Raw genomic sequence first — 25,631 nt, 5'->3', positions numbered from 1 at the left:
CCAGTTGATTCACATCAGGGCTTGTGATTCCAGATCCCCTGGACAAAGAAGTTTCAAGTGCCATCAGCTGTTCTTGCTGGTTCTTCACTGGTGTGTAAGAGCTGAGCACAGAAAATCCCAACCCTCTCTCTAAGCTGGTGAGTTTTCATCTCCACACAAGGGATTTCATCTTCCCTCAGACCCCTTGATGGGAAGAAGGGAAAGTTGCATTTGCTGGGGAATGTTTGGAAGGAAAAACACAGGCAGAGCTCTGCCATCACCACATCCCACAGTCCCAAATGGGTCAGTGTGGAATGGACCCCAGTGGGTCACTGGTCCCACCTCCCTGCTCAGGCAGGGCCAGCGCAGAGCACATGGCACAGGATTGTGTCCAGAGGGCTCTGGAATATCCCCAGGGAGGAGACTCCAGCCCCACAGCCCAAAATACCCCCAGCTGCACTTTTCCACCAAGCCAAGCTACACCCACAGGGCCTGAACCCCACCCTGCCTTGTCCTGAGCCCACAGGATCAGGAAGAGTCTGCCAGGCAGGGGAGTAGGAGCCAGTAGAGGACTGCAAATCCCCACATCCCAGGGAGCAGCAGCCTCCTGCAGACTCTCCTGTCACAGCTCTTGTGCTTTGGAGGAATAATGAAATGCAGCAGCGTGAACCCACCTCACCCCCCTCCCCAGGGGAGAGCCAACCCTCAGCCCTCAGTCAATCCCTGTCCAAAAATCTCCTGTTGGAGTGGCTCCCTTGGAGGATGTAATTAAATATTCATTGGGCTGAAGAGAGGCAGAGGGAAGGGAAAAGGGAGAGAGGGAAAACGTGCATGGATTGCACGGTGCATGGGTTGCATCATCTCCACCCAAGGACACAACACACTTAGACTGGGCCTTCAGAAACTTGTGCATTAAAATTAGGCCTGGTTGCTTCCAAAATAAGTGTTTTCCCTGGCCATTCCAGGGATCATCACAGCAGGAGAGAGAAAGAAAAGGAGAGGGGGAAAACATGCCTGGATTGCATTGTGCATGGATTGCATTGCCTCTACCCAAGGGCACAACACACTTAGACTGGGCTTTCAAAGCCTTGTGCATTAAAATAGTTGATTGATTCCTAAATAAGTGTTTTCCCTGACCATTCCCAGGCTGGTCACAGCAGGAAAAGGATGGGGAGAAACCTGCATGGATTGCATCGTGCATGCATTGCATCATCTCCACCCAAGGGCACAACACACTTAGACTGGGCATTCAACTGGGAGCCAGGATAATCTGACCTGATTGCTTCCTAAAGAAGTGTTTTCCCTGGCCATTGGCAGGTGCTCAGGTGGTCCCTCTTGCCCAGCTCCCTGCCGTTCCAGCAGACATCCCAGCCGAGCTGTGTGGAGGCTCCTGAGCGTTCCCACTCCTGTTTTTTTTTTTTTGCTCTGGTTTGACCTCCAGAGTGCAGGTAGGTGATATATTTAAAGTTAATGAGCTAGTCTGCTGCAGCTTGGGGCCCAGGCACACACAACACTCCTGTTTATTTTTATTCCCTTAATAGCTCCCTGCAGTGCCTCTGTGTCCCGGGCTGTGTCATTGCTGTGCCCACATAACCTGGCACGGGTAAGGCAGCCTGGGAGGGCTCTGGCTGCTGAGCCTGCAGGGGAGCAGAGGATGTGCAGGGAACAGCTCCAGCCACAGGATATTTCGCAGACAGGACTTTGGGTTTCAAAGGTTTTCAGGTCAGAGCCACAGCCTGACCCTTCCCCCAGCACCATTCCCAGACTTTCTGCCTAATTACAACCCACAACTGCAGCTCCCACCACGGGGAGGCTTTCGTGAAACTTTCCTCTTGGAAAACACTTTGAGTTACAGGCACCCATGGAATGGGCTGAAATGAGGAGATGAAGCTCTGCTGCAGTGCTGACACAGCTTTTTTTTTTTAGAGGGGAAACTGAGGCCCAGAGTGTCCTGAATGTCCCCAAAGGAGGCTCGCCAGACCTGCCCTTCCTGCCCATATGAGGATGGGCAACCAGTGCCCAGGATGGAGAACGATGGCAACGGGCATCCATCTCCAAAAAGTCCTGTTTGCACTCCCCTGGAATCCCCAGAGGGTCTTTGATACTCCCTGACCAGGCCCAGCTGCAAAAAAAAATAGAGTTTCTCATTTTTCTTGCTCCTTGGGAATAGTCTCACCCTTTTACTGTCCACCAGCTCTGCCACACATCCCACAGCTAAAATGACTTTTTGGAGGGAAAAAGCCAACAACAACAACAACCCCAACACAAGAAAGATGGGGATCCATTGGAATGAGTCCAGAGGAGGCCACAGAGATGCTCCCAGGGCTGGAGCCTCTCTGCTCTGGAGCCAGGCTGGGAGAACTGGGGGGGGTTCACCTGGAGAAGAGAAGGCTCCAGGGAGACCTGAGAGCCCCTTGCAGGGCCTAAAGGGGCTCCAGGAGAGCTGGAGAGGGACTGGGGACAAGGGATGGAGGGACAGGACACAGGGAATGGCTTCAAACTGACAACAGGCAGGGATAGAGGGAATATTGGGAAGGAATTGTTCCCTGTGGGGGTGGGCAGGCCCTGGCACAGGTTGGGCAGAGAAGCTGTGGCTGCCCCAGCCCTGGAAGTGTCCAAGGCCAGGTTGGAGCAAGCTGGGCTAGTGGAAGGTGTCCCTGCCCGTGGCAGGGGGTGGAATTGGATGAGTTTTAAGGTCCCTTCCAACCCAAACCATTCCAGGATTCTGTGAAAAGCTTCACTGGATCTGAAGGAAAGGACGAAACATCTCCCCTGGAGCCAGCTGGGCTCGTAGGGACCCCTCCAGTCCTGCAGATTTTCAGGGGGCTGTGTGGAATTGGCTGCTCTGCTTTGCTGACAACAAGTGCACAGAAAAGCTTCACACCCTGTACAGACACACATTCCTGGAGCAGGACATTTCCATGGGGGCCAAAGGGCTCCATCAGAGCCCAGAGAGATGGAGCTGGGGGGGTGTGAGGAGGTTTCTCCATCCAACACCGAGCAGAGGACCTTGAGAGTTACTTATTCTGACAGCACTTTGCCTGGTCTGGCAGGGAAGAGGAAGCAGCTGCACAGGACTTGTTTGCTTCCCATTAAGCAGCAAGATCTATTAACTCCCTGTGTTTGCCCAAGGGGAGCCTGTCTGGGAGCTGACCTGGGAGACAGTGATGGAGGAGGACAAGGGCTCTGCCTCCACAGGGGGACGTGTCCCCTGCTCCAGCACAGCCACTCCAACAAGGAGGATGCTGTGAGTGCTCGGCTGGAGGAAGAGTCCAAGGAAAAAAGTGACTGAAGGGAAAAATAAATATCCATCAGACACCTGCCCAGCTGTGTCAGCTCTGCCAGCCCTGGGGAGCTGCAGGATGCCCCAATTCCCAGCCCTGGGATCAGATTGTCCCGCAGGGAAGGGCCCTGCAGAGCCTGCTGAGTGTGATGTGTCACCCCAAGCCCTCATCACCCCCAACCCACAGAATCCCAGGATGTGCTGAGCTGGGAGGGACCCCCAAGGATCCTGGAGTCCAACCCTCAGCCCTGCACAGGCCCCAGCCCCAAGAGTCCCCCCCTGTGCCCCCTCCTGCAGCTCTGGCAGCCTTGGGGCTGTGCCCACTGCCCTGGGGAGCCTGTTCAGTGCCAACCACCCTCTGGGGGAAGAACCTTTCGCTGAGATCCACCCTGAGCCTGCCCTGACACAGCTCCAGCCATTCCCTGGGGGCTGTCCCTGGTCCCCCCAGAGCAGAGCTCAGTCCTGCCCCTCCTCTGCCCCTGCCCAGGCAGTTGGAACTGCAGGGAGGTCTCCCCTCAGTCTCCTCTGCTCCAGCTGAACACACCAAGTGCCCTCAGCCCTTTCCTCTCAAGGCCCTTCCACCTTTGTTGTCCTCCCATGTCCCTGAAACCCTCTCCTTGTGCAGCCAAACCCAAGTGTGTTCATTTGCAGCTCTTTGCAGACTTTCTCACCAGTTGATCCCTTTGTCAGATGGATCAAGAGGAGCAAAGTCACGACTTGACTATCCAGGACTTTAATTAAAGTGGCTCCCTGGGCCCTGGGAGGAGCAGAGAGCTCTGTGAGCGTCACAGCAGCCACCAGACAGCTCTGAGACAACCAGCAAGTCACAGGCTCATTAAACCAGAGAAAAGCTCTGTTCCCTGTGGCACACACATCCTGTGAAGCCAAAATCATCACCCCAGGGGCGCTGTGTTTTAAAGAATAAATGAAATTAAACAAGGGTGCAAACAAACTCGGAGGCACGAGGTGGGTCCCAGAGCGCAGGAGGGACAGGCTTTGGGGTGGGATTGCAATCCAGGGTTTCATTCTGTCCTGTCCACTTGGCACAGCTGCCCTCAGCCATCCTGGCACTTCAACAGAGGCAGGATTTGATGTTCCTGGTGACCCCTTCCCACTCCTGAGCTGCACATCTGCCAAGCCTCACCAGCAGCCATAATTACTCCTCATTGTCTGCAGTGAGAACACATAATTTGATAATCTCCACTTTCCAAATCAGAGCAGACAGGAGGAAAGTGGCCTCTATAAATAAAGACAAGTCTCATCAAATCCATCCTGCTGACCAAGTTTCTCAGCTCAGCAACACACCTGAAAGGCCAACCCTGCTGAAGGTTGGTGACATCAGTTCTCAACATCGAATAATCAGAGGACTCTGAGCACAGGGGGCAAACCAAACACCTGCAACAACCTGTCTGTGCTTTCCCTGACCCATTCCTGGGACTGTCCAAGGCCAGGTTGGAAGGGGCTTGGAGCAACCTGGGCTGGTGGAAGGTGTCCCTGCCCATGGCAGGGGGTGGGATGAGATGATCCTTAAAATCCCTTCCAACCCAAACCATTCTGGCATTCTCTGATTCCTGTGAACTGCATTTTAACACAGAAATGGTTGCTGGTCCCCCCCTGTTTGATACAGGTTCATGTTGACAGGTTGAAACATCCACGGGAGTAAAAACAAAAAAAAAAAGAAAAAACAGGAAAATCCCAAATAAGAACAAGGGGAGACACAAAAGGAAGAGATAAAATGTTTTCAGCTTGTGAATGTCAGCCTGTCCCACACAGGGCACTGGAAGCTGATCTTTTGGACAGAAGCAAACATTTTATTGGCCAAAGGTTGGACTCGAGGACCTTGGAGGTCTCTTCAACCTCAGTGATTCTGTGATTTGATGATCTGGCCATGAAATGCCTGCAAGGATCTCAATTTCTGCTGATCACAGGGGAAAGCTCAGCACCTGATTTTTAAAAGAGAGGCACATTCTCTCTCCAGACGTCCCAGTGCATGTCCTTTGATCCTCCCACCCCTGGGACACAGCCAGTGGAGCTCCCAGCTCTGATGTCCCTTCCCTCTCTCTGGGAAGCAAGTGCAGGCAAAGCAAAGCAAAGCAAGGTCTCTGTACACACCCTGGCCCAGCAGCAGGACACCAGTGACATCTGGGGAGTGTCCTGTCCCCAGCCCTTGGTGCCCTGCAGTCACAGCACCGTCATTCCTGCCCTTTCCAAAGAGGATCATGGAGTCACAGAATCATTAAGGTTGGAAAGGACCTCCAAAATCATCAAGTCCAACCCTCAACCCGACACCCCCTTGCCCACCAAACCAGAGCTCTGAGTGCCACATCTGCTCCTTCACTGAACACTTCCAGCTGTACCAGGGCTGGACAACTCTCTCCATGGAGAAATTCCTGCTGATGTCCCCCTGCCCCTCCTCTGGCACAGCTGAGGCCGTTCCCTCTCCTCCTGGCCCTGTTCCCTGGGAGCAGAGCCCGACCCCCCCCGGCTCCCCCCTCCTGTCAGGGAGTTGGGGAGGGTGAGAAGGTGCCCTCATGCACAGCAGAAGATGACAATAATCCTGCAGAACCCCACTGCAATCATGGAGCTGCCCAAACCTCCACCTGGGAGAGCTGCACATCTTCCAAACCCTTTTGCCAGGGTCCCCATGAACACCTTGCTGGGCTCTTATCCCTCCTTCAATTCCCTGCTCCCTTGCACAGCAGATTGGGAATACACCCAATTTTGGGGTAGGACAAGAGGAAACAGCCTCAAGTTGTTCCAGGGCAGGTCTAGGTCGGATTTTAGGGAAAATGTCTTCACTGGAAAGGTTGCCAAGGCTTGGAAAAGGCTGCCCAGGGCAGTGGTGGAATCCCCAACCCTGGAGGGGTTTAAGACATGTGAAGTGGCACCTGGGGACATGGGTTAGTGGTGGCCTTGGCAGAGCTGGGGAATGGTTGGACTCCACAACCTCAGAGGTCTTTTCCAACCCTAATGATTCTATCCAGGCTTTTAATCCCTGCTTTTCAAGGGTGTCACTGCTGGAATTTTGCTGCTCCTGCTGCCACATCCCAGCATGTGACAAAGGCAGCAGGTAAGTCCCCTGTTCTCTGAGGCAACCAGCTCGACTTTGGCTTGATCAAAGTAGCTCCTATTTGTACTACGATAATTTGATACATTGGGGTGGGTTTGTTGGGTTTTTTTCCCACTCTTGAAGCCTGAAGTTATTTTTCCAGGGTTCTGAAAAGCAGCTGCTCCTCTAATTAGTACATGGAGTGCTTGTTTTATTCCTCAGATAAAAGTGTCTCGTGTTGTAACGAACGAGTTTGACACTTGAATCACACATTCATCTGTTTTACTGCAGAAAGCTCTGCTTAAAGTGGAGGCATCCCAGAGAAGGCAACACATTTAATGTGCCATTTCTCTGCAGTTTTATTAGCATTACTGCCAACTGAAAGAATTTACAAATAATTCCTTTATTCCTTTTTTTTTCTTTTTTTTTCTTTTTTTTTTCTTTTTTCCCAGCACGGAAACACAGATTAAATATTTTACATTCCCCCCATCCTGGCAGAACATTTCAGGTCAGTCTCCAGATTGCAGACAGAAACATCCCCACCTCTCCCAGCCCGCAGTGTTTATGTTCATGCAATACATAATTACGGCTAAGAATAAAGCAAGTCAAGGACAGAAAGGTAAGATTTGACCTCTGGTACCAGACCCAAAGCAAACAAAGTGTCCCTCCAAGGCCCAGCACCCTGGAGAGATGCCCAGCTGCTCCAACCACCTTCTGCAGGCATCCAGTCACGCCCCACTTCCAGCAAGATGTAAGCAAAGCTCTGGCCTAATGGGAATCTCATGCTCTGGCACGTGATGGAACCAACCATTCCTCCCTTCCCTTCCCAAAAAAAGCAACATTTTTGCACTGCAAATCCCTTTTCCTCCCTGTTCTATTTTGGTGTTTTCCACTGTGGCATCTCCTGGTGGTTCGTCAAAGGGGGTTTCTGATGATTTGTAAGATCTCTGATGATTTGTAAGATCTCTGATGATTTGTAAGATTTCTCTCGGGACCTTGAAAGCTTCCAAGGAGATTCTCCCTAATTCATCTTTCTATGCCAACTGTTCCTTCCCCCTGGGGCAGAGCTGTGTCCCTGTTCCCCTGGGGGAAGCACACCTTGCTGAATCATGGGATATCCTGAGCTGGATGATCCACAGGGATCATCCAGCCCAACTCCTGACCCTGCACAGCCACCCCAACAATCCCTGAGTCCCCGAGAGTGTTGTCCAAATGCTGCTTGAACTCTCAGCCAAGGGACTTGGAAGGAAAGATGGAGTTTTTAGGGAATGCAGTGGTGCTCCCCTGCCTTTGCTGAGGATTGGGAAGTGTCGTGGTTTTGCCCACCAGCCCGTCCCTGGGGCTGAGGATGGTTTTGTCCAGGTGATTTCCGGACAAAAAAAACCAATCAAAAAGTTCAGTGACGCCTTTGCTAATTACATCTTTAAGAAAACGGAAGAGAAGGTTGGTGACGCAGTTGAAATTAGGAGCAGCAGCCATGTAGGAGAGACGCGGTGGGCCCGAGGAGGGCCAAGGCCCCCTCCTCCCCTGGCTTGGGCCGAGGGGGGCAGGTGCAGCGCTGAAGCCTCTCTTCTCTCTTGTGAGAGAGTGAAGAAAAAAGATTTAAAAGACAAACTGCTTAGACGAGAAACCGCTACCGAAGAATTCCAGCCATGAGATAACAGGACTTCAAGGTCGAAACTGGCAGCTGAAACAGTCGCAGGAGAGAGAAGAAAAGTTCGAAGGGGGGAGAGCTGCTTTTTTCTCCTTTCGCTCTCCCTCCCTTCAGCAGGGTAAAGACTGAAAAATAAAACCCTGCCACCTGTAGAAGTTTGTTGGGGTGAAGAGACCCCCGTGCGGCTCACAGAGGAGCTTGTGGATGCACCAGAGATTTGTGACTTTAATAGAGAGAAAGCCTTATGCTGGAGTAAAAGTGGCTCAGATGAGGCAGAGTCCTGTTAAAGACTTTGTGACCCTCGAAGGGATCGATGCTTATGCTGGAGCGAGACGGCTCAGATAAGCTTGGGATCTCAGTGAGAGATCCATGCTGCTGCTGTTGAAGATTTATGACCCTGACGGGTATTAGAACCTACGCTGGAACACAAAACGGTTCAGGTAGGGATGTTGGGATCCATGTGTGGGATCCGTGCTGCTGGTGCTAGAGAGAACCTACGCTGGAGCAGAAAATGGCTCAGGTGGGATATTGGGATCCGAGTAAGGGATCCAGACTGGACCCATGCCGAGAAGTCAATCAAGGACTGTTCTCCCATGGGGAGGGACCTCCATAGGGAAACAGGGGTGAACTCTTAAACCATTATCCCCTGTAACCCTGTGGAAGAAGATCCATAGTAAGCAAGTGTCCCCTTGCAAGCCTATGGAAGGAGACCCTTCAGGACCTGGGTAACCCTCAGCCTTCGGTTTTAACCCAGGAGGGGGGTAGGCCCAGCCCTGGAGGCCAACACAGAATGAGAGAGAGATAAAGAAGTTCCAACTGCGACGAAAGTGCTGCAGAGTTACTGAGAGAGAGAGAGAGCTGGAATTCTGAGAACAGAAAAGGACTGCTTCTCCTCCTTGGACTGATATAAAGGGAGGTGGGGGGAGAAGTATCTTCTGTAAATACATAATACCTTTTACTTAAGTAGAATTGTTGTAAATATAATTCTTTAGTTTTAGTTTGTTAATAATAAATACTCATACTTTTTTTAATTCAGTCTCTTTTTGTCTGCATAAACCTTCTCTCAACTAATAGTAATTGTATGTGGGGGTATAAAAGTAAATTGAGCCAGGGCAAAACCACGACATTTTTTGGTGGAGAATGCGGGCAAAGACTGCCCAGAAAGGCAGTGACTGAATCAAACCCCAACATTTTTAATGCCTCATGTGAGAAATTGGTCATAATGATTTTAAGATAACTGAGAGAAAGGTCTGCAGACAAAAGTAGACTGACCATGTGTACTGTGGTTGTAGTAAAAAGAAAATAATAGAGTTAAATATTATAGTGATGTTGTTTTAATTTTTAATAGAATAATTTTTAGTTATAGTTTGTCTATTTATAATTGTATCTTTATTATAGAATTTAAAATTTCTTAAAATGTAATTCGCAAAGGCGAAGGGGGGAAGTTGTCGTGGTTTTACCCATCAGCCCATCCCTGGGGCTGAGGATGGTTTTGTCCAGGTGATTTCCGGACAAAAAACCAATCAAAAAGTTCAATGACGCCTTTGCTAATTACATCTTTAAGAAAACGGAAGAGAAGGTTGGTGGCGCAGTTGAAATTAGGAGCAGCAGCCATGTAGGAGAGACGCGGTGGGCCCGAGGAGGGCCAAGGCCCCCTCCTCCCCGGCTTGGGCCGGGGAGGGGGCAGGTGCAGCACTGAAGCCTCCCTTCTCTCTTGTGAGAGAGTGAAGAAAAAAAAGTTTAAAAGACAAACTGCTTAGACGAGAAACCGCTGCAGAAGAATTCCAGCCATGAGATAACAGGACTTTCAAGGTCGAAGCTGGCAGCTGAAACAGTCGCAGAGAGAAGAAAAGTTCGAAGGGGGGAGAGCTGCTTTTTCTCCCTTTCGCTCTCCCTCCCTTCAGCAGGGTAAAGACTGAAAAATAAAACCCTGCCACCTGTAGAAGTTTGTTGGGGTGAAGAGACCCCCATGCGTCTCACAGAGGAGCTTGTGGATGTACCAGAGATTTGTGACTTTAACAGAGAGAAAGCCTTATGCTGGAGTAAAAGCGGCTCAGATGAGGCAGAGTCCTGTTAAAGACTTTGTGACCCTCGAAGGGATCGATGCTTATGCTGGAGCGAGACGGCTCAGATAAGCTTGGGATCTCAGTGAGAGATCCATGCTGCTGCTGTTGAAGATTTATGACCCTGACGGGTATTAGAACCTACGCTGGAACACAAAACGGTTCAGGTAGGGATGTTGGGATCCATGTGTGGGATCCGTGCTGCTGGTGCTAGAGAGAACCTACGCTGGAGCAGAAAATGGCTCAGGTGGGATACTGGGATCCGAGTAAGGGATCCAGACTGGACCCATACCGAGAAGTCTATCAAGGACTGTTCTCCCATGGGGAGGGACCTCCATAGGGAAACAGGGGTGAACTCTTAAACCATTATCCCCTGTAACCCTGTGGAAGAAGATCCATAGTAAGCAAGTGTCCCCTTGCAAGTCTATGGAAGGAGACCCTTCAGGACCTGGGTAACCCTCAGCCTTCGGTTTAACCCAGGAGGGGGGTAGACCCAGCCCTGGAGGCCAACACAGAATAAGAGAGAGATAAAGAAGTTCCAACTGCGACGGAAGTGCTGCAGAGTTACTGGAGAGAGAGAGAGAGAGCTGGAATTCTGAGAACAGAAAAGGACTGCTTCTCCTCCTTGGACTGATATAAAGGGAGGTGGGGGGAGAAGTATCTTCTGTAAATACATAATACCTTTTACTTAAGTAGAATTGTTGTAAATATAATTCTTTAGTTTTAGTTTGTTAATAATAAATACTCATACTTTTTTTAATTCAGTCTCTTTTTGTCTGCATAAACCTTCTCTCAACTAGTAGTAATTGTATGTGGGGGTATAAAAGTAAATTGAGCCAGGGCAAAACCACGACAGGAAGGCTCAGATATTCCCTGGAAATCAGAGCATTCAGCAAAGCAGAGAATTCAGAGAGTGGCTGAAGGTCTCTGTAGGCAAACCCAGTCCCCACCCTGCTGGTCTGTCCCCCTGAGGGAGAGCTGGTGGCAGCACTTGGGAGCTGTGGAGGCATCAGAGGTGATCTGACACCTCCTGGCCAAAATCCACGCTGTGCCACAGCCATTTGTGCTTTATTTCAAGCAGCATTTTCTAACTAAGTCCGTTTTGCCTTCAAATGTGATGAATTATGAAAAGCTCCTTCCTTCCTGCTCTGCTGGGGAGGCTCTGAAGGTGTCACTGGGCAGCTGCACAGGGTGGCACCAGGACAGACTGTCCTTGGGCACCTCCAGAGTGAATCCTGTGTTATCACAGACTCAGAGCCTGTGCTGAGCTGGGAGGGACTGGTAGGGACCCCCAAGGATCCTGGAGTCCAACCCTCAGCCCTGCACAGGCCCAGCCCCAAGAGTCCCCCCCTGTGCCCCAGAGGATCATCCAAACCCTCCTGCAGCTCTGGCAGCCTTGGGGCTGTGCCCACTGCCCTGGGGAGCCTGTTCAGTGCCAACCACCCTCTGGGGGAAGAACCTTTTGCTGAGATCCACCCTGAGCCTGCCCTGACACAGCTCCAGCCATTCCCTGGGGGCTGTCCCTGGTCCCCCCAGAGCAGAGCTCAGTCCTGCCCCTCCTCTGCCCCTGCCCAGGCAGTTGGAGCTGCAGGGAGGTCTCCCCTCAGTCTCCTCACTGAGCCTGGCAAGGGCTCTGTGGCAGAAGGTGACACCCAGGTGTGAAATGCTCTTGTCAGCCCCGTTCATGCTCAGCCACAGCCCCACTCCAGCACATGCTGCTCTTCAAACACTCTGTGTCCAACCTGGCAGTCCCACAGCACCAACATCTCCTCAGCCTCACCCACTCAGGGCTGAGCCTCCCTCTGTGTCCCCACAGAAGAGAAGATTTAGAGGGAAAACCAATCTCAGAGCAGCTCTGGCTGCTCATTTTGAAGCCCAGCAGTTAAAGAGGCCGTGGCAGATCCATCCCCTCTGCCACCCTGCAACCCCACTGCGCTCCTGAGGAACCTGCTGAGGAAAACTCTGTGTTTGCACTCAGAGTTCTGGGTCTGCTCAGGCCAGCTTCAGATTAAATATCAAGCCCTGCCAATTGTATTACCTCATTATTAGCACACACTGGCAGCAGTTCTGGGGGGGAATGGATGTCTGGCCACGTTACCCTCTGTCACATCATAATTCATGGCAGGTGCCAGGAGATGTGAGGGAGGTTCACTGAACCCCCCCCCCCGGCTCTCCTGACCCTCCTTGAGTGTGACCTTTCATCCATCTGAGCTTCCCATCCACCTGATGTTGAGCCAAAACCCTGGAAAAATTTGGCAACCCTCAAGCCCAACAGGAAAACCCCAACAGGAGTATTTGGGAAGGGGGGGCAGGTTGTCCCTGGGAGTGCCAGGCACAACCAGCACCCCTGGCAGCTCACTGGGACCAAGCCCTGCTCCTGAATGATTCTCATCCCAGTGGGAGAGGGAGGAGGAAGCTGTTCCTGCTTCTCACTCCATATTTCAAGCTAAACCCCAGGAAAAAAATGAAGATAATCCATCAGAGCAAAAGTAGCCATAAGCCACGTAATATTAATTCAAGCTGTAGAGCAGTAATTCAATTTGCAGGCAAGGTAAATCTTTCACAAAATATTCCCCTCTTTGCTCAGTGCCTCAGGAATTTCCCATTCCCCTGGTTCTTTTTAATGCATTTGAGCTTCACATGAGTGCAGCCCCCAAACCCTCTGCTCAAACATTGCAACCACAGGCAGGGCAGACAGAAGAGCAATAAATCCCCCCCAGTACACCCAGCTTGGAGCTGCTGGGGCTGCTGAGCTGGAGGAGGGGGAGGATCAACCCCATCTCTGCAGAAAACACTTCCTGAAAAGCCTCCAGCAGGAATTGAACACCTTCCATCTGCAGCCCATTCCTGCAGCTTTTGACTCCACCTCTCCCATTACAGGTCCCTGCACACCAGGAGTGTGCACAGAACGGTGCCAAAGTCTCGAGTCTGGGAGACCAAGAGTCAAGGAACAACTGGAGATGGATCAAACCTGGGAGCCAAGGCCCCAGCGCTCTTTTCCCAAAAACGCTCCGAGTTTCGGTAAAAGACCCCGGGAATTGGCACCAGGCTGAGCCTGGGCTTTGCAAAACCTCAGGAGACGTGCCCTGCTCTGCCAGGAAAGGCCAGCACAGAGCAAGGCCCAATCAATAACTTTGGGAGAAAATGCTTTTAAAAGTGAGGGATTCTTGTTTTGCCCGTTCTCTCAGGAATGAGATCATTTCCACAGCCCAGCTCCTCTCTCTGCCAGGGTGTCTGTGCCTGTCTGGGGGACATGCTGAGCACCCTGGACAGGCTGAGAGCCCCTTCCCTGCTGAACACAGTGTTCCTGTGCAGCTCAGGGGTGTCCAGGGATCCCCCACCTCCCCTGCTCTCGGCTCTTCACACCCTCCCCAAGAATTCTGGGCTCTCACTGATCCCCCTCCAAGCAGGGCTCTGCTCTGGCCTCATTTCACTGTTTGCACCCCGTCACAGCTCCCTGTGAGAGGGTGGGAGAAGGTTGGAGCTGCATCCCAGCTTCCCTGCACACTTTTGTGCCTCCCTTCCCGCTCTGACCAAGGGCATTTTAAAGGCGTTCTGCTCACTGTGAGCAGCTCTGATTGTTAGAAAAGTCCTCCTTGGCTCCAGCATCCTGATGCTGCATTTCCCTCTCCCTGTTAATGGTGGGTTCTGTTTCTTTTATTACCACTCAGTAATTGTTTGATGAGCTCTCACAGCGGGACTTCGCTGGAAATTATTCCACCCCTCCAAACTTCTCCCTCAAAGCCCATCAACACTTCATTAGCACGGGGAGCAGCTCCCACCCACAGAATCTTTCACTTGTGGCCACAGGGCTGGGCAGCTCTGCCTGGCTGGGCACTCAGATCATCTCCCTGGCTCAGATGGTGCCCAGGAATGCGAAGAGAAAGGTTACAACAGCCTTGCAAAAGAATATTTGCAACTGGGATTCTAGGGGTGTCCTGGGCAGGGCCAGGAATTGGCCTTCCATGATCCCTGTGGGATGTTCCACGGTGGTGATGGCAGCAAAGGAATCACTTCCATCAGTCATCCTCAGCCTGCCTCAGCTTCTGGTATCTGACTTTGGTTTGCTTTTTAGTTGTGTGAAATCCCCCTCCAGCCTTTAACAGCCCCTCGTGGGAGTGAAGGCTCATCAGGATCTGCAGCTTCTTCAGGAGGGGCAGCTCCGACCTCTGCTCCCTGTGGGCAGGGACAGCCCCCAGGGAATGGCTGGAGCTGTGTCAGGGCAGGCTCAGGGTGGATCTCAGCAAAAGGTTCTTCCCCCAGAGGGTGGTTGGCACTGAACAGGCTCCCCAGGGCAGTGGGCACAGCCCCAAGGCTGCCAGAGCTGCAGGAGGGTTTGGATGATTCTCTGGGGCACAGGGGGGGGATTGCTGGGATTGTTGGGGATCTGGGACCTTTGCAGAGGAAAGTTGCAAGATCTGTTCTGTCCCCACCCAGCTGTCACATAAAGATGCTTCAGCTCCCTCCCATGGGTTGCTGGACAGGCAGGTTTATCTCCAGCAGGTTGACACCTCAGAGTTGGGCTGTGGCAGAACCAAAGCCCTCCAGCTTCCTCTCCAACCCTTCCTTGGTGAGCACAAACGATTTGAGCCCAATCCACGAGCCCTGGGAACGCCCCCCCATCCCCCAGGAACAGAGCAGGACCCCGGTGGGGACTCACCATCCATGTCCAGGCGCTGCATGATGATGGCCAGCTCCACCTCACTGGGCATGTACCCCAGCGAGCGCATGGCCATGCCCAGCTCCTGCTTGGAGATGAAGCCATTCCCATCCCTGTCCAGCACTCGGAAAGCCTCCCGGATTTCTGTGAAGGGCAAGGAAGAAGGGAGGAGTTGTTACGCTGGAGGAGTCCTCGGGCAGTGTGTCAGCGAGGTGGGAGCACAGAAGCAGCTGGGATTGCCCTTTGGGATGTGAATGGTGGGTGTTTTGTGCTTTCAGGCGGTGCAGTCGTGGTTTGTTGATGCAGAGAAGCCTTTGTGTGTGCACAGTGTGTGCACCTGGGAGAGCAGAGGGGACAGCAGAGAACCACTGAGTCATTTAGCTTGGAACAGCCCCCCAAGACCATCCAGTCCAACCATTAAACCACCACTGACCACGTCCCCAAGTGCCACATCCACACAGCTGTTAAACCCCCCCAGGGATGGGGACACCCCACTGCCCTGGGCAGCTGTGCCAGGGCTGGACAACCTTCTTCCAGTGACAGACATTTTCCCAACATCCAACCTCAGCCTCCCCTGGCACAGCTTGAGGCCGTTCCCTCTTGTCCTGTCCCTTGTCCCCCTGAGCAGTTTCCATCTCCTGCTCACAGCTTTGCTCTCATTTACACCAACTGTACAGCAATAAAGAGCTCAGATGAATCACAGTCTGATGGCACCAAAGGAATCACTCCCATCACACGTCCCCAGCCTGGCTCAGCTCCTGACATCTGACTTTGCTGTGCTTTTTGATTGTGTTAAATCCCCCTCCAGCCTTTGACAGCCCCTCTCCACTCCTTACCCACTGGGGTCTGCCAGAGCTCAAGGAGTGTTTGGACAACGTTCTCAGGGACCTGGTGGGATTTTGGGGGGTCCTGTGCAGGGCCAGGAGTTGGACTGGATGATCTGATGGGTCTCTTCCAGCTCAGGATATTTTCTGACTCCATAATCCACCACGATGATGTCTCTGCACCTTTCCTGCTCCTCACAGACCTCTCAACTTGCAGCCCCAACCCCAAAGCTGCCCAAATCTGACTGGTGCAAATGCCAGGCAGAGACATTTGAACCTCCCAGGCAGCTGGGAGCCTGTTCCCAGAAAGGGTTTGGTTGGGAGTGGGGAGGGAAAGAGGTGCTGATTGCCCCATGCATGGGGAGGAAATCATGGGATGCTTGATCATGTTTTACAGGAACCATCAGCACACTGGGACCTCACTCTGCTCAGAGCAGTTCAATCTTCAGGTGAAAGCATCTCACTGAAGTGGGAGGGAAAACTCAGCACGTTTTTTCGGGGAAAAAAAAACAACCCCTAATTAATAATTCTTCTATTTTCTCTCAAGAAACAGAGGATGGAAAACATTTGGGCCCACCCTGGGTAGTTCAGGCTTTTAAGCCTCAGACAAGGAAATATTCCCTGCCAGAGTGTCACCTCCCAGGTGGGAGCTGGGTGGGAGAAGGTGGTGGGGCTGCTCAAAGCTGGAAGTGTTGGCCCAGAACGTGGAGAGCCTTTGGAGCAGGAACAAATCCCACCAGCCACTGCCAGCTGTGGGGAAATCTCTTCTCCTGTGCTGTGCTGAAAGCTCAAGTGCAGTAAATATTCCACCAAAATCAATTAATTTCCAAATCCACTTCTGACTGCTGAAGACTAAAGAGCCAAATGTATCCCAGGGAGCTGAGAGAGTATCTTAGAGGGTAAAATCTGGGTTTCCAGGTGAGTTTGGCTGATCCAAGGGCCATGGATCTGCTGTGCCACCTCCTGGAGTGCCCTCTGTGATTTCAGAGGGTGCATTCACAGCACTGCAACCTCTGAGCCTCAGTCAGAGGAGAAACCCTCCCTACATTTGGGGTCCTGCTCTGCTCCTCTCAAGAGCCCTGAACTGCTGAACCACCTTCCCAAATCAACTCCTGACACCAAGTGGAGCTTTTTGTCCCCTCATCACTCTATAAATACCAGTGGTGCAGAGGTAGATTGGGAGAGCTATTTATAGGCTGAACACACTGTACATGAACAGCTCTGACCTCAGTCAGTGCCTCCTCTTTATCTGCACATGTAACAACACCTCCTTAGCAGCTTTTCTTTGGGGTGATTCTTTCCCCTCTGTGGTCCTGGTGGAGCCACAGGCCTGAGGATCCTTCCCAATCCCAGCCCACCAGCACTGCTGGGGTCCCAACCATCAGCCCATGAACCTGTGGCACCTGGCTGGCCCTCACCTTCATCTCCAGCTGTTAAACTTCATTACCCAAAGCTAAAAATACTTCAGCACTTTCCCCAGATGACTTTCCCAAAGAAGTCTCCATGGCAACTGATGCTCCTGGCTCCAAACTGGGGGTGGATGTGGTCCACGAGGGAATCTCTCAACAAAGACAGTTCTGGGGCTCAGGAGAACCTGTGAGACCTCTGCCATTCCAGGTGGAACCTGGAGGTTTTACCCTGATCAAGAGAAGCAGAGCCCTGTTTTGTCTTTAAAAAGGAGAGTAAAGATAATAAGGGGAGTGGGTGTTCAAGAGATGCTGCCCCAGGAGCTGCCTTTCCCCCTTGCCCAGCCTGGATGGCAAAAGGAAACCAAGCACATGGATCCCCTCTTCCCTGGGGTGTCAGAAATGCTGATATTTATTCCCCTTTCCACTGTGTAGCATCTTCTTTTACTCCCAAATATCAGCAGCTGACACAGAAATACCTTAGAGGGTAAAAAGGGGGGAAAAAAAGAAGAGAAACTGTAAAGAGAAGAAAAAAGTGGCCCTTTCTGGTGGTGATGGCACTGGCCTGAAGTCAGGAAACATTTGGGCTCTTCTCCATGGCTCAGGTTCTCCAGCCCCCAGGAACAGTGAGGTTTCCACACAAACATCTCCCCCCTGGGAGCAGCACTGAACCATCTCCCCCCCAGCACTGATTCCAGCAGGAGCAGATGCCACTGCCAAGAGACTCTGTCAGCTGGACAGATGTGATGTTGGACTCTGAACAGACGTTCAGGTGAATGAGGGGAGGGAAGGAATCGACATCCCAGCCCCTGGAATCCCAGAATGGTTTGGGTTGGAAGGCACCTTAAAGCTCATCTCGCTCCACCCACGGGCAGGGACACCTCCCACTGTCCCAGCTTGCTCCAAGCACTGCCCAACCATCCAGTCACCCCAACAAACACCTTTGCTAATGATCCCACAGAGGGAGTGTCCACAGCATCCATTCAATTCCCAAAAGACACAAGGCTGGAAAGAATTGCCAGGGAAAAAAATTCCAGCGAGGAGGAAGGAGCAAATCAGCCAAGATTTCGGGGCAGAAGGGCCCTATCCTGGCTCAGCAGGTTGGGGAGCTGAAAGCACTTTCTAAGCACAGTTGAGCCAGGAATGCTTTTCCCAGGATGAGGATTTCTGTTCCAGGGGAGCTGAGAGCAGCACTCACCTCTCCAAGTTATCTGAGCATTCCAGAGCAATCAGGGAAAGGGGGATGTGTTGTGTGTTTGCCTTTCATTCATCCCCCCTTTCCTCCCATTTCACAGCTGCACTTCACAGCTTCCCTATTACTGTCCAGTCAATTCCCCCCCACACTCCTCTGGGAAGAAAGATGGGAAGAATCAGGGAAAAGGATGTTTGTTTTTTTTAATTTACCTTTGTGAAGGGCACACACAGGGCTGGTGCCAGAGCTGCCACCCAGCCCAGCAAGTCCTAAACTCTCCACGTGCATCCCAAAACCCATCCTCAGCCCCTCTGCTCCCGCTCCAGTCCTTCCTTCCCCAACATCCCATATCCCTTCCCAGCTCATCCCTCCTCCCTGTTCACAGCAGGTTCATTTCCAGGTGATTTCCCTCTGCCTGGACAACCATCACTATTTTCATTTGGCTTCCTGGATGAGGAAGACTCCCGATTCCCCGGGAAATCAACCCATCCAGAGCCGTCCCTGAGCACCCTCAGATGGTTCCACGTCACTCACCGGGTGTGAACCCCCCCTGCTAAAGGTTGCAATGCGGGTGTAACCATCACACCCCCCGTGCGGAGCAATCCCAACCGCGCGGGTTTCAGCAGCAGGATGAGAGGGGAGATCCCCCCACCCTGAACCTTGAAAATCCTCTCGTTCCCTTAACTGCAGGTTCGGGCACCGAAGTACAAACCGAGTGATCTCGAAGCTGCAAATAACGCGTCCTCGAGTGAACTGGTGAGCCTTGTAACTACTATGTCTACAAAAAATGGAAATTTCCATCCCTCCATCTGCTGTTTTACGCTTGGGTTTTTTTCCCCTCTTTTTTTCCTCTTTTGCTGCAAATTGCAACAAAGTGTCAAAATAAGCACGGTTTTCTTCTAATGGCAACGCCCCCCCCCCCAACGTCTTCCAATCGCGAGTGTCAAAATATTTCCCTCGGTTCCTCTCGATGTCGGCAGAACCAGATCAAACCCTCTCCCTGCAACCTGGAGGGTGAGAGGTTCCAGATCTGAGTCCTCTCAGTAGCACCGAAACCAGCTGAAAATGGGGCGTAAATGGGGATTTCATCGTCGTCTGGGAGCTCCAGCGGCTCAGAGAGACACAGGGATGTCAGACGGGCAAAGCTCCTCAACCTGACACAGCAGCTCAGCTCACGAAGCTCTGCCTCAAACCCGAGTGCCTCGCCTCGTTTGGCCTTTTCATACATAATTTGGCAGATTTTTATGTTTGTCTCCCTTCCCCGGAAAAAAACAAACAAACAAAACCAAACAAAACCAAAAACAACAACAAAAAACCCGCATGATTTGTGGAAATGACACTTCCTGTGGTTCTGTTCCCAAACACATCCCAGGCAAACCTGCGGGAACACCCCATTTCCATACAAATGCACGACTGCCAAGCTCTCCCTCAGTGAAGCTTTTAGTGCTGGCAGCAGGGATTGGGGATAGTTCAGGATGTGAATTGGAGGCTGGGCTGCTGGACAGCAGCATTCCAACCCCTTCGGTCCCCAGCGTGGCTCCATCCCCTCCCCGGGACCCCACGAGTCCTGCCATCCTGTGCAGATGATGTTATCAGAACGTTCTGGCAAAATAGCAACTTCCCTGTAAAGTTCCCTGCTGTGGGAGGGAATGGGATTTTCCACCAGGACACCAGCAAGGCTCACCCTCAGTGCCAAAGGAAGGATGTGTGGGGCTGGAGATGCTGTGTTAATTATTGAATTAACTGTTAAATAATGCAGGTTAATTAAGTTTTTGATGCCTTAGGCTGGTCCTGAGCGGTGAGGGATGAGTTCAAAGTGAGGGGAGGAGGATAAAAGTGGAGAGAGGCTGCCAGGAGAGAGAAGGGCAGGACTTGGCTCATCAATCATGGGATGATTTGGGTTGGAAGGGACCTTAAAGCTCATCCAGTTCCACCCCCTGCCATGGGCAGGGACACCTCCCACTAGCCCAGGTTGCTCCAACCTGGCCTTGGACACTCCCAGGGATGAGGCAGCCACAGCTTCTCTGGGCAACCTGTGCCAGGGCCTGCCCACCCTCCCAGGGAGGTGATTTGTGTGGCAGGAAGATGAAGGGGACAGCCCAGGGACAGAGAAGAGCCATTCGAGGTGAAGAGCAACACTGGTGTGAGAACAAATGGGGCATGAGCAAATTTAGCCTGAGAATGAGGACTTTCAGAGGTGAGTGATGACTGCAGCACTTGGAAATGGGGCTTGAGCCATTCTGGGCACCTCCAGCAGCAGCAACCAGCTCCAGGGACCTTTGAGGGACCTTTGAGGGACCTCTTCCAGCCATGCTAAGAGAATGTTGACTCCAAGTGTATCAGTCTTGATGTCCTGTGTCAAGTGTCCCAGTGCCCACCCCAGCAGTGCAAACCCACGGGGATCTCGTGGCAGTTCTTCCACGAGGGATGAGGTTCCTCCATGGGGGATGATGAGGTTCACCACAGGAGCTGCTTTGCTCCAATGATCTCTGCTCCTCCCAAGGTGTTGCTGCATCCTTGGCTTCGTGGATCTCCCCCAGACAGGTCAGAGCAGGAGGTCTTTGTTGAGCAGACAATCCTAAAGGGCAGCTGCAGGAGGGGTGGGGGGGGCTCAGCAAACCTCTCAGCTCTGCTCTCCGGATGGAAATCGGCTTTTTGAAGGTCTCAGCATTTTGGGCAGGTCCCTGTGCCCTGCAGGAGCTGGGGGTGGGGACAGCATCACCTCACACCGCTCACAGAGGAGTTTGGGCCTCCTGGCACGAGCTGTGGGGCCCTGAGGGCATCTTGGCTGGGGCACCACCAGGAGAGACCCTCCTTTGGCTCGTTCCACTCACAGAACGGGGCAGGGAAGAGCAAGGAGAGGGGCAGGTCCTCCAAACACACAGTCTGGGGCAAGAGGTGCCAGTCCAGAGAATTCCAGCAGACCTGCAGACTCTCCTGCTGTCACGGATTATTGACCTGGTGGAAGATGCCACAGGAACAGCCCCAGAACTCCCATGGGATCAGCTCCAGGCAGGAGGGGAAGGTCCCACCTGCTCTGCTTAAGCCAGGCTTTGGCTGGGTTTGTGGTCTGTGATCTCCTGGTGGGGCTGTTGCTGAGCTGGGCAGTCACAGCCAGGAATTTGGGGAGAGTTTCGGGAAGTTCTAGAAGTGAGGGTGGTCAAGGGAGGGTAAAAATGAGGGACTCGTTCTTGAGGAAAAAGGAAAAGGAAGAAGAAAAGGGAAAAGGAAAGGGAAAGATAAAAATAAGAGGGAGGAAGAGGGAAAAAGAAAAAAAGAAAAAGAAGTGGAAGGAAAAAAGAAAAAGAAGAAGAAAAAGAAAAAATAGAAGAGGAAAAGAAAAAGAAAAAGAAGAAAAAGGAAAAGAAAAGGGAAAAGGAAAAAAGGGAAAAGGAAAAGCAAAAGAAGACGAAGAAGAAAAAGGAAAAGGAAAAATTAAAAAGGGAAAAGGGAAAAATAAGAAGGAGAAAAGAATAAAAGAGGAATAAAGAGGAAACAAAAATAAAAAGAAGAGGGAAAAGGAAAAGAATAAAAGGAAAGGGAAAAGGAAAAAATTAAAAAGGGAAAAGGGAAAAATAAAAAGAAGGGGAAAAGAAAAAAGAAAAAAGGGGAAAGAAAATGGAAAAAAAAGAAACAAAAGGAAAAGAATAAAAAGAAAGGGAAAAGGAAAAATTAAAAAGGGAAAAGGGAAAAATAAAAAGAAGAAGGAGAAAAGAAAAAAGGGGAAAGAAAATGGAAAAAAAAGAAACAAAAGGAAAAGAATAAAAGAAAAGGAAAAGGAAAATTAAAAGGGAAAAGGGAAAAATAAAAAGAGAAAGAAAAGGAAAAGTAAACAGGAAAAATATGAAGAAAAAGAAAAGGGAAAAGAAAAAAAAAGGGAAAAATAAGAGGAAGAAAAAGGAAAATAAAAAATGAAAAGGAAAAAATAAAAATAAGTGGAAGAGGAAGAAAAAGAAAATGGAGAAGAAAAATTAAAAGAAAAATTGAAAAAGGAGAAGGAAAAGATAAAAATAAGAGAAAGAGGAAAGGAAAATAAAAATATAAAGGAAAATCAAAAAGGGAAAGGTAAAAATAAAAATAAGAGGAAGAAAAAGAAAAAAGAAAAATTAAAAAGGGAAGGGGAAAAAATAAAAATGAGAACAAAAGGAAGAAAAAGGAAAATGGAAAAGGAAATGAAAAGGAAGTGGGCAAAGCAGCAGCTCTGGCAGTGAAAGCAGAGCCTGCTCCAGTTTGACTTTCCTTTCCAGCTCCAGCAGCGGCTCCCGGAGGGCTGAACGGAGAGCATGGACTGCCCTGTTTGCAGAGAAAGCTCCATCTCCTGTCCCTGGCTCCTTCTCACCAAACACTCCCTCTGCTCCCTCCTCCCTCACCCCGCGGGGCACAAACCCCCTTCGCTCCCAGGGGAGCCCCCAGGCCTGCCCTGCTCTCCCAGAACGGCCTCACTTCCCAACATTTCCCTTCAAAGCTTTGAATTTGAGCTCAGCCATAAACCTGCTCCCTGCCTGGGAGCTGCTGCTGGAGTTTATTGCCATCAGTGCTCAATTTACCAATTTTGCTGGCCATAAACAGGTAACGAGCCCAGGCCCCTGCCCTGGGGGATTTCATTCTGGGTGGCTCAGGGGGGATTCCCATTAATGTGGAGGAGATAATGGTGCCCATCTCTTCTTCTTCTTCACATTCCATATATCAAATGGGATTTAATAGATGGAATTTGCATCCTGATTTACTGCCAGAAGAGCTTCACACATCTCTTCATCCACAGTGAGTTGCAGTCTTCCTGCTTAGGAAATACAACCTGTCCCACCATGTGAATGAAGTTCCTTCCCCAGATCTTCCAAAGGTGACCTGATGAGGCTCTGGGGGAAACTTATTGCCCAATATTCCAATGTGGGGACCTGCCATGGAGAATAATGCCCTGAAATGGTGATACAGAGACTCAAACACCCAGAGAGTTGGCCCTGACAGAGATGATAAGTTGCCATCCTCCTCCTCGTTGGAAAATGACTCTTGAGTCAGCACAGCAGTACCTGCTGCGAGTTTTCCTGGTGTTCTGTTGCTTTCCCAATCCCTCTGCCTTTAACTAACTTCCAGTAGCACAGTGGCACATCAAACCCAACTGAATGTGTTCTTACTGTGGATATACAAGGACCAGAGAAGCACCTCAGACCCTGGAAGTGGCTGCTCGGGATTTGGGAGATGACCCCACCCAGCTCCAGGCTGAGGTGTTGCTCTTCCATCAGCTCCTCCAGGTGGGATGGGAGCAGCAACTGCAGCATCCCCTTCATCCCTTTCCCCTCAGCAGGTTTCACAGAGTCTTGGCAATGATTTGGGTTGGAAGAGACCTTAAAACTCATCTCATTCCCACCAGGGGCAGGGACACCTTCCACTAGCCCAGGTTGCTCCAAACCCCGTCCTGGCCTTGGACACTTCCAGGGATGGAGCAGCCACAGCTTCTGTGACCCTTGGATTAATTCCCAGTTTCTCCAATATCACCATCCAAGATGAGAGGCTTCCCTTGGAAGGACCTCACCATGCCCATCACTTCACTCTTTCCAGTCCAAAGTTGCCCATTCCTGTTCATTTTCTGCTTCCCAAATCTCCATCCTGGAAAAAGACAGTTTTTCTCCTGAAAAGCCCAAGTGATTATAACACAGAAACACTTCCCTGAGAGCACATCTTGTGATCAGGAGCTCAACAAAACAAGTCTGGCTTCAACACATCCTCTCCAGCTCTGCTTCTTCCCCGTTTGGAGGCTCAGGAAGATGAGCAACAATCCTGGCTCAAAAGGAGGCAAAACACAGAGCTGTCTCCACTTTGAAATAAAACTTTTGGGAAGCTCTCAGCAGCACCAGAATTGGCCTGAGCCTCGGGGACAAATCCTGCTATTTATGCACAGAAACTCAAGCTCTGATGCAGTGAATTCAGTTTTGCTCTGGGCCATTTTCCCTCCCTTATTTTCCCTTTCGGTTGCAGAGTAAATTGGGCACCTCTTCATTTTCTCGGGCTGATAATCACTACAGCCTCCAAACTCCACTGAGCACTTTTACCTCAGTGTGATCTTCATCCATCCACAAATCCCTGAGGAACCAGGAAGAGCCGGACTGTTCCTCACTCCTCATTACCTGGACCCTCAGTCAACATCCATTAATTACACTGGGAATTCCCAAACACTCTCAGAGCTGCCATCAGACAAAGCAGAGGGCTTTGAAGAGCAGATCAAAGCAAAGGTTGCCAGCTGTCCATGATGCACATGGATGTGGGAATTCACTGCAGGAGGAGGGATGAGGACGGTGGTGGACACGGAGCCGGAGCTCTGCTGGGAGGTAAATCCCAATCCCGTGCTCTGGTGGGGTTTGGGGCAGCTTGGCTGCTCACAGCCTCTCCCTCAGCCTTCCAGCAGCTCTGATGGGCCAAAAGGATTAAACTCAAATATTCCAGCAGAACGGAAGGGGAGGAAAACACTGAACTAAACCCACCCTTTGGTTTGCTCTCCCTGCCGTGGCTTCGCAGTGTAACCAACCCCAAGCTCATCCATCATCCCAGCTCAGCAATGCTTTCCAGAAAAGGCTTCACTGCAGTGAAGTCCCACTATTTCATGACCCTGTTATTTAATATTTTAAAAACTGAAATCATAAATTCAGGACAAAACCTCGCAGCATTAACCAAACGAGCCCTTCTATTATTTCCAGCTGAAAGGCCCTTTGTCAACAGGGAATGGAATCAAATCTGCATTTTTCGCATGGCAAATGTTTCCACCGGAAGAATTACAATCAGTTGAGCTCCCCCAGCTCCCTGCTCCAGGTTTTTTGGGGCCAAGTTTATTGCTTTGCAATGTCTGAAGCGATTGGAGAAAGCTTTTCCCACCCTGCCTGAAAAGCAGCGTCGTTTTGGGACAGGGAGCACCAAAAACTCACCTAATCAACACTTTCAGCTCCTGTGCAAAACTGTCACGGCTCCAGCAGCTTTTTTTTCAGCAATTCCAAAGTATTTCCTTGAGCAGGGAGCAGAAAACTCCCTGCAAATCTTAAAAACAATTTGAATTTTGCCTTGGGGCTGCACTGTCTGAGATCTGCATTCGATCTGGCTGGAGGTGCCTCTGTGACACCAGAGGTGGTTCTGACACCGTGTTAAGGAGGAGAATGGAATTCCTGTGGTTTTTACCTCCAGGCAGCCTCCAGCCTCATGTCCTGGAATGTGGGACATGTTCTGTTATCCTGCACTTGCTGAGCCCAGCCTGTTGTCTCGCTGATCTTGGTGGTGTCCCAGAGCAGGATTCCCAGGCTGCCATCCCAGAGAACCAGGGAATAGAATCACAGAATCCTCAAGGCTGGAAAAGATCTCCAGGATCAGATCCAACCATCCCCCCTGTTCACCACACAAGCCACGAGGGGAGGCTGCCCAGAGACACTCCACCAGCTGGGAATCTGAGCAGGTTTGCAACCCTGGGCAGAGTCAGAGGAGCTGCTCCAGGCCCAGGGTGAGACTCCAGCAAACCTCCTTCCTAAATCCAGTCCAAAATCC

At 51.1% G+C, this 25,631-nt stretch overlaps 1 protein-coding gene across 6 annotated transcripts in view; it reads right to left on the bottom strand.

Moving 5' to 3' along the window:
* Positions 1–25,631, bottom strand: part of CALN1 (calneuron 1) — a 159,040-nt gene that overhangs the window by 59,153 nt on the left and 74,256 nt on the right. For all 6 annotated transcript variants that reach the window (XM_050325666.1, XM_050325667.1, XM_050325670.1 and 3 more), the window contains one exon: positions 14,689–14,832. In XM_050325666.1, the coding sequence (XP_050181623.1) occupies positions 14,689–14,832 (144 nt within the window). The remainder of the gene's footprint in view (positions 1–14,688; positions 14,833–25,631) is intronic.

Source organism: Myiozetetes cayanensis, unplaced genomic scaffold (assembly GCF_022539395.1).
Source record: "Myiozetetes cayanensis isolate MyiCay16 unplaced genomic scaffold, myiCay2020 scf30, whole genome shotgun sequence".
NCBI lineage: Eukaryota > Metazoa > Chordata > Aves > Passeriformes > Tyrannidae > Myiozetetes > Myiozetetes cayanensis.
Note: the sequence above shows the minus strand (reverse complement) of the source record. Positions and strands in the feature narration are given on the sequence as shown.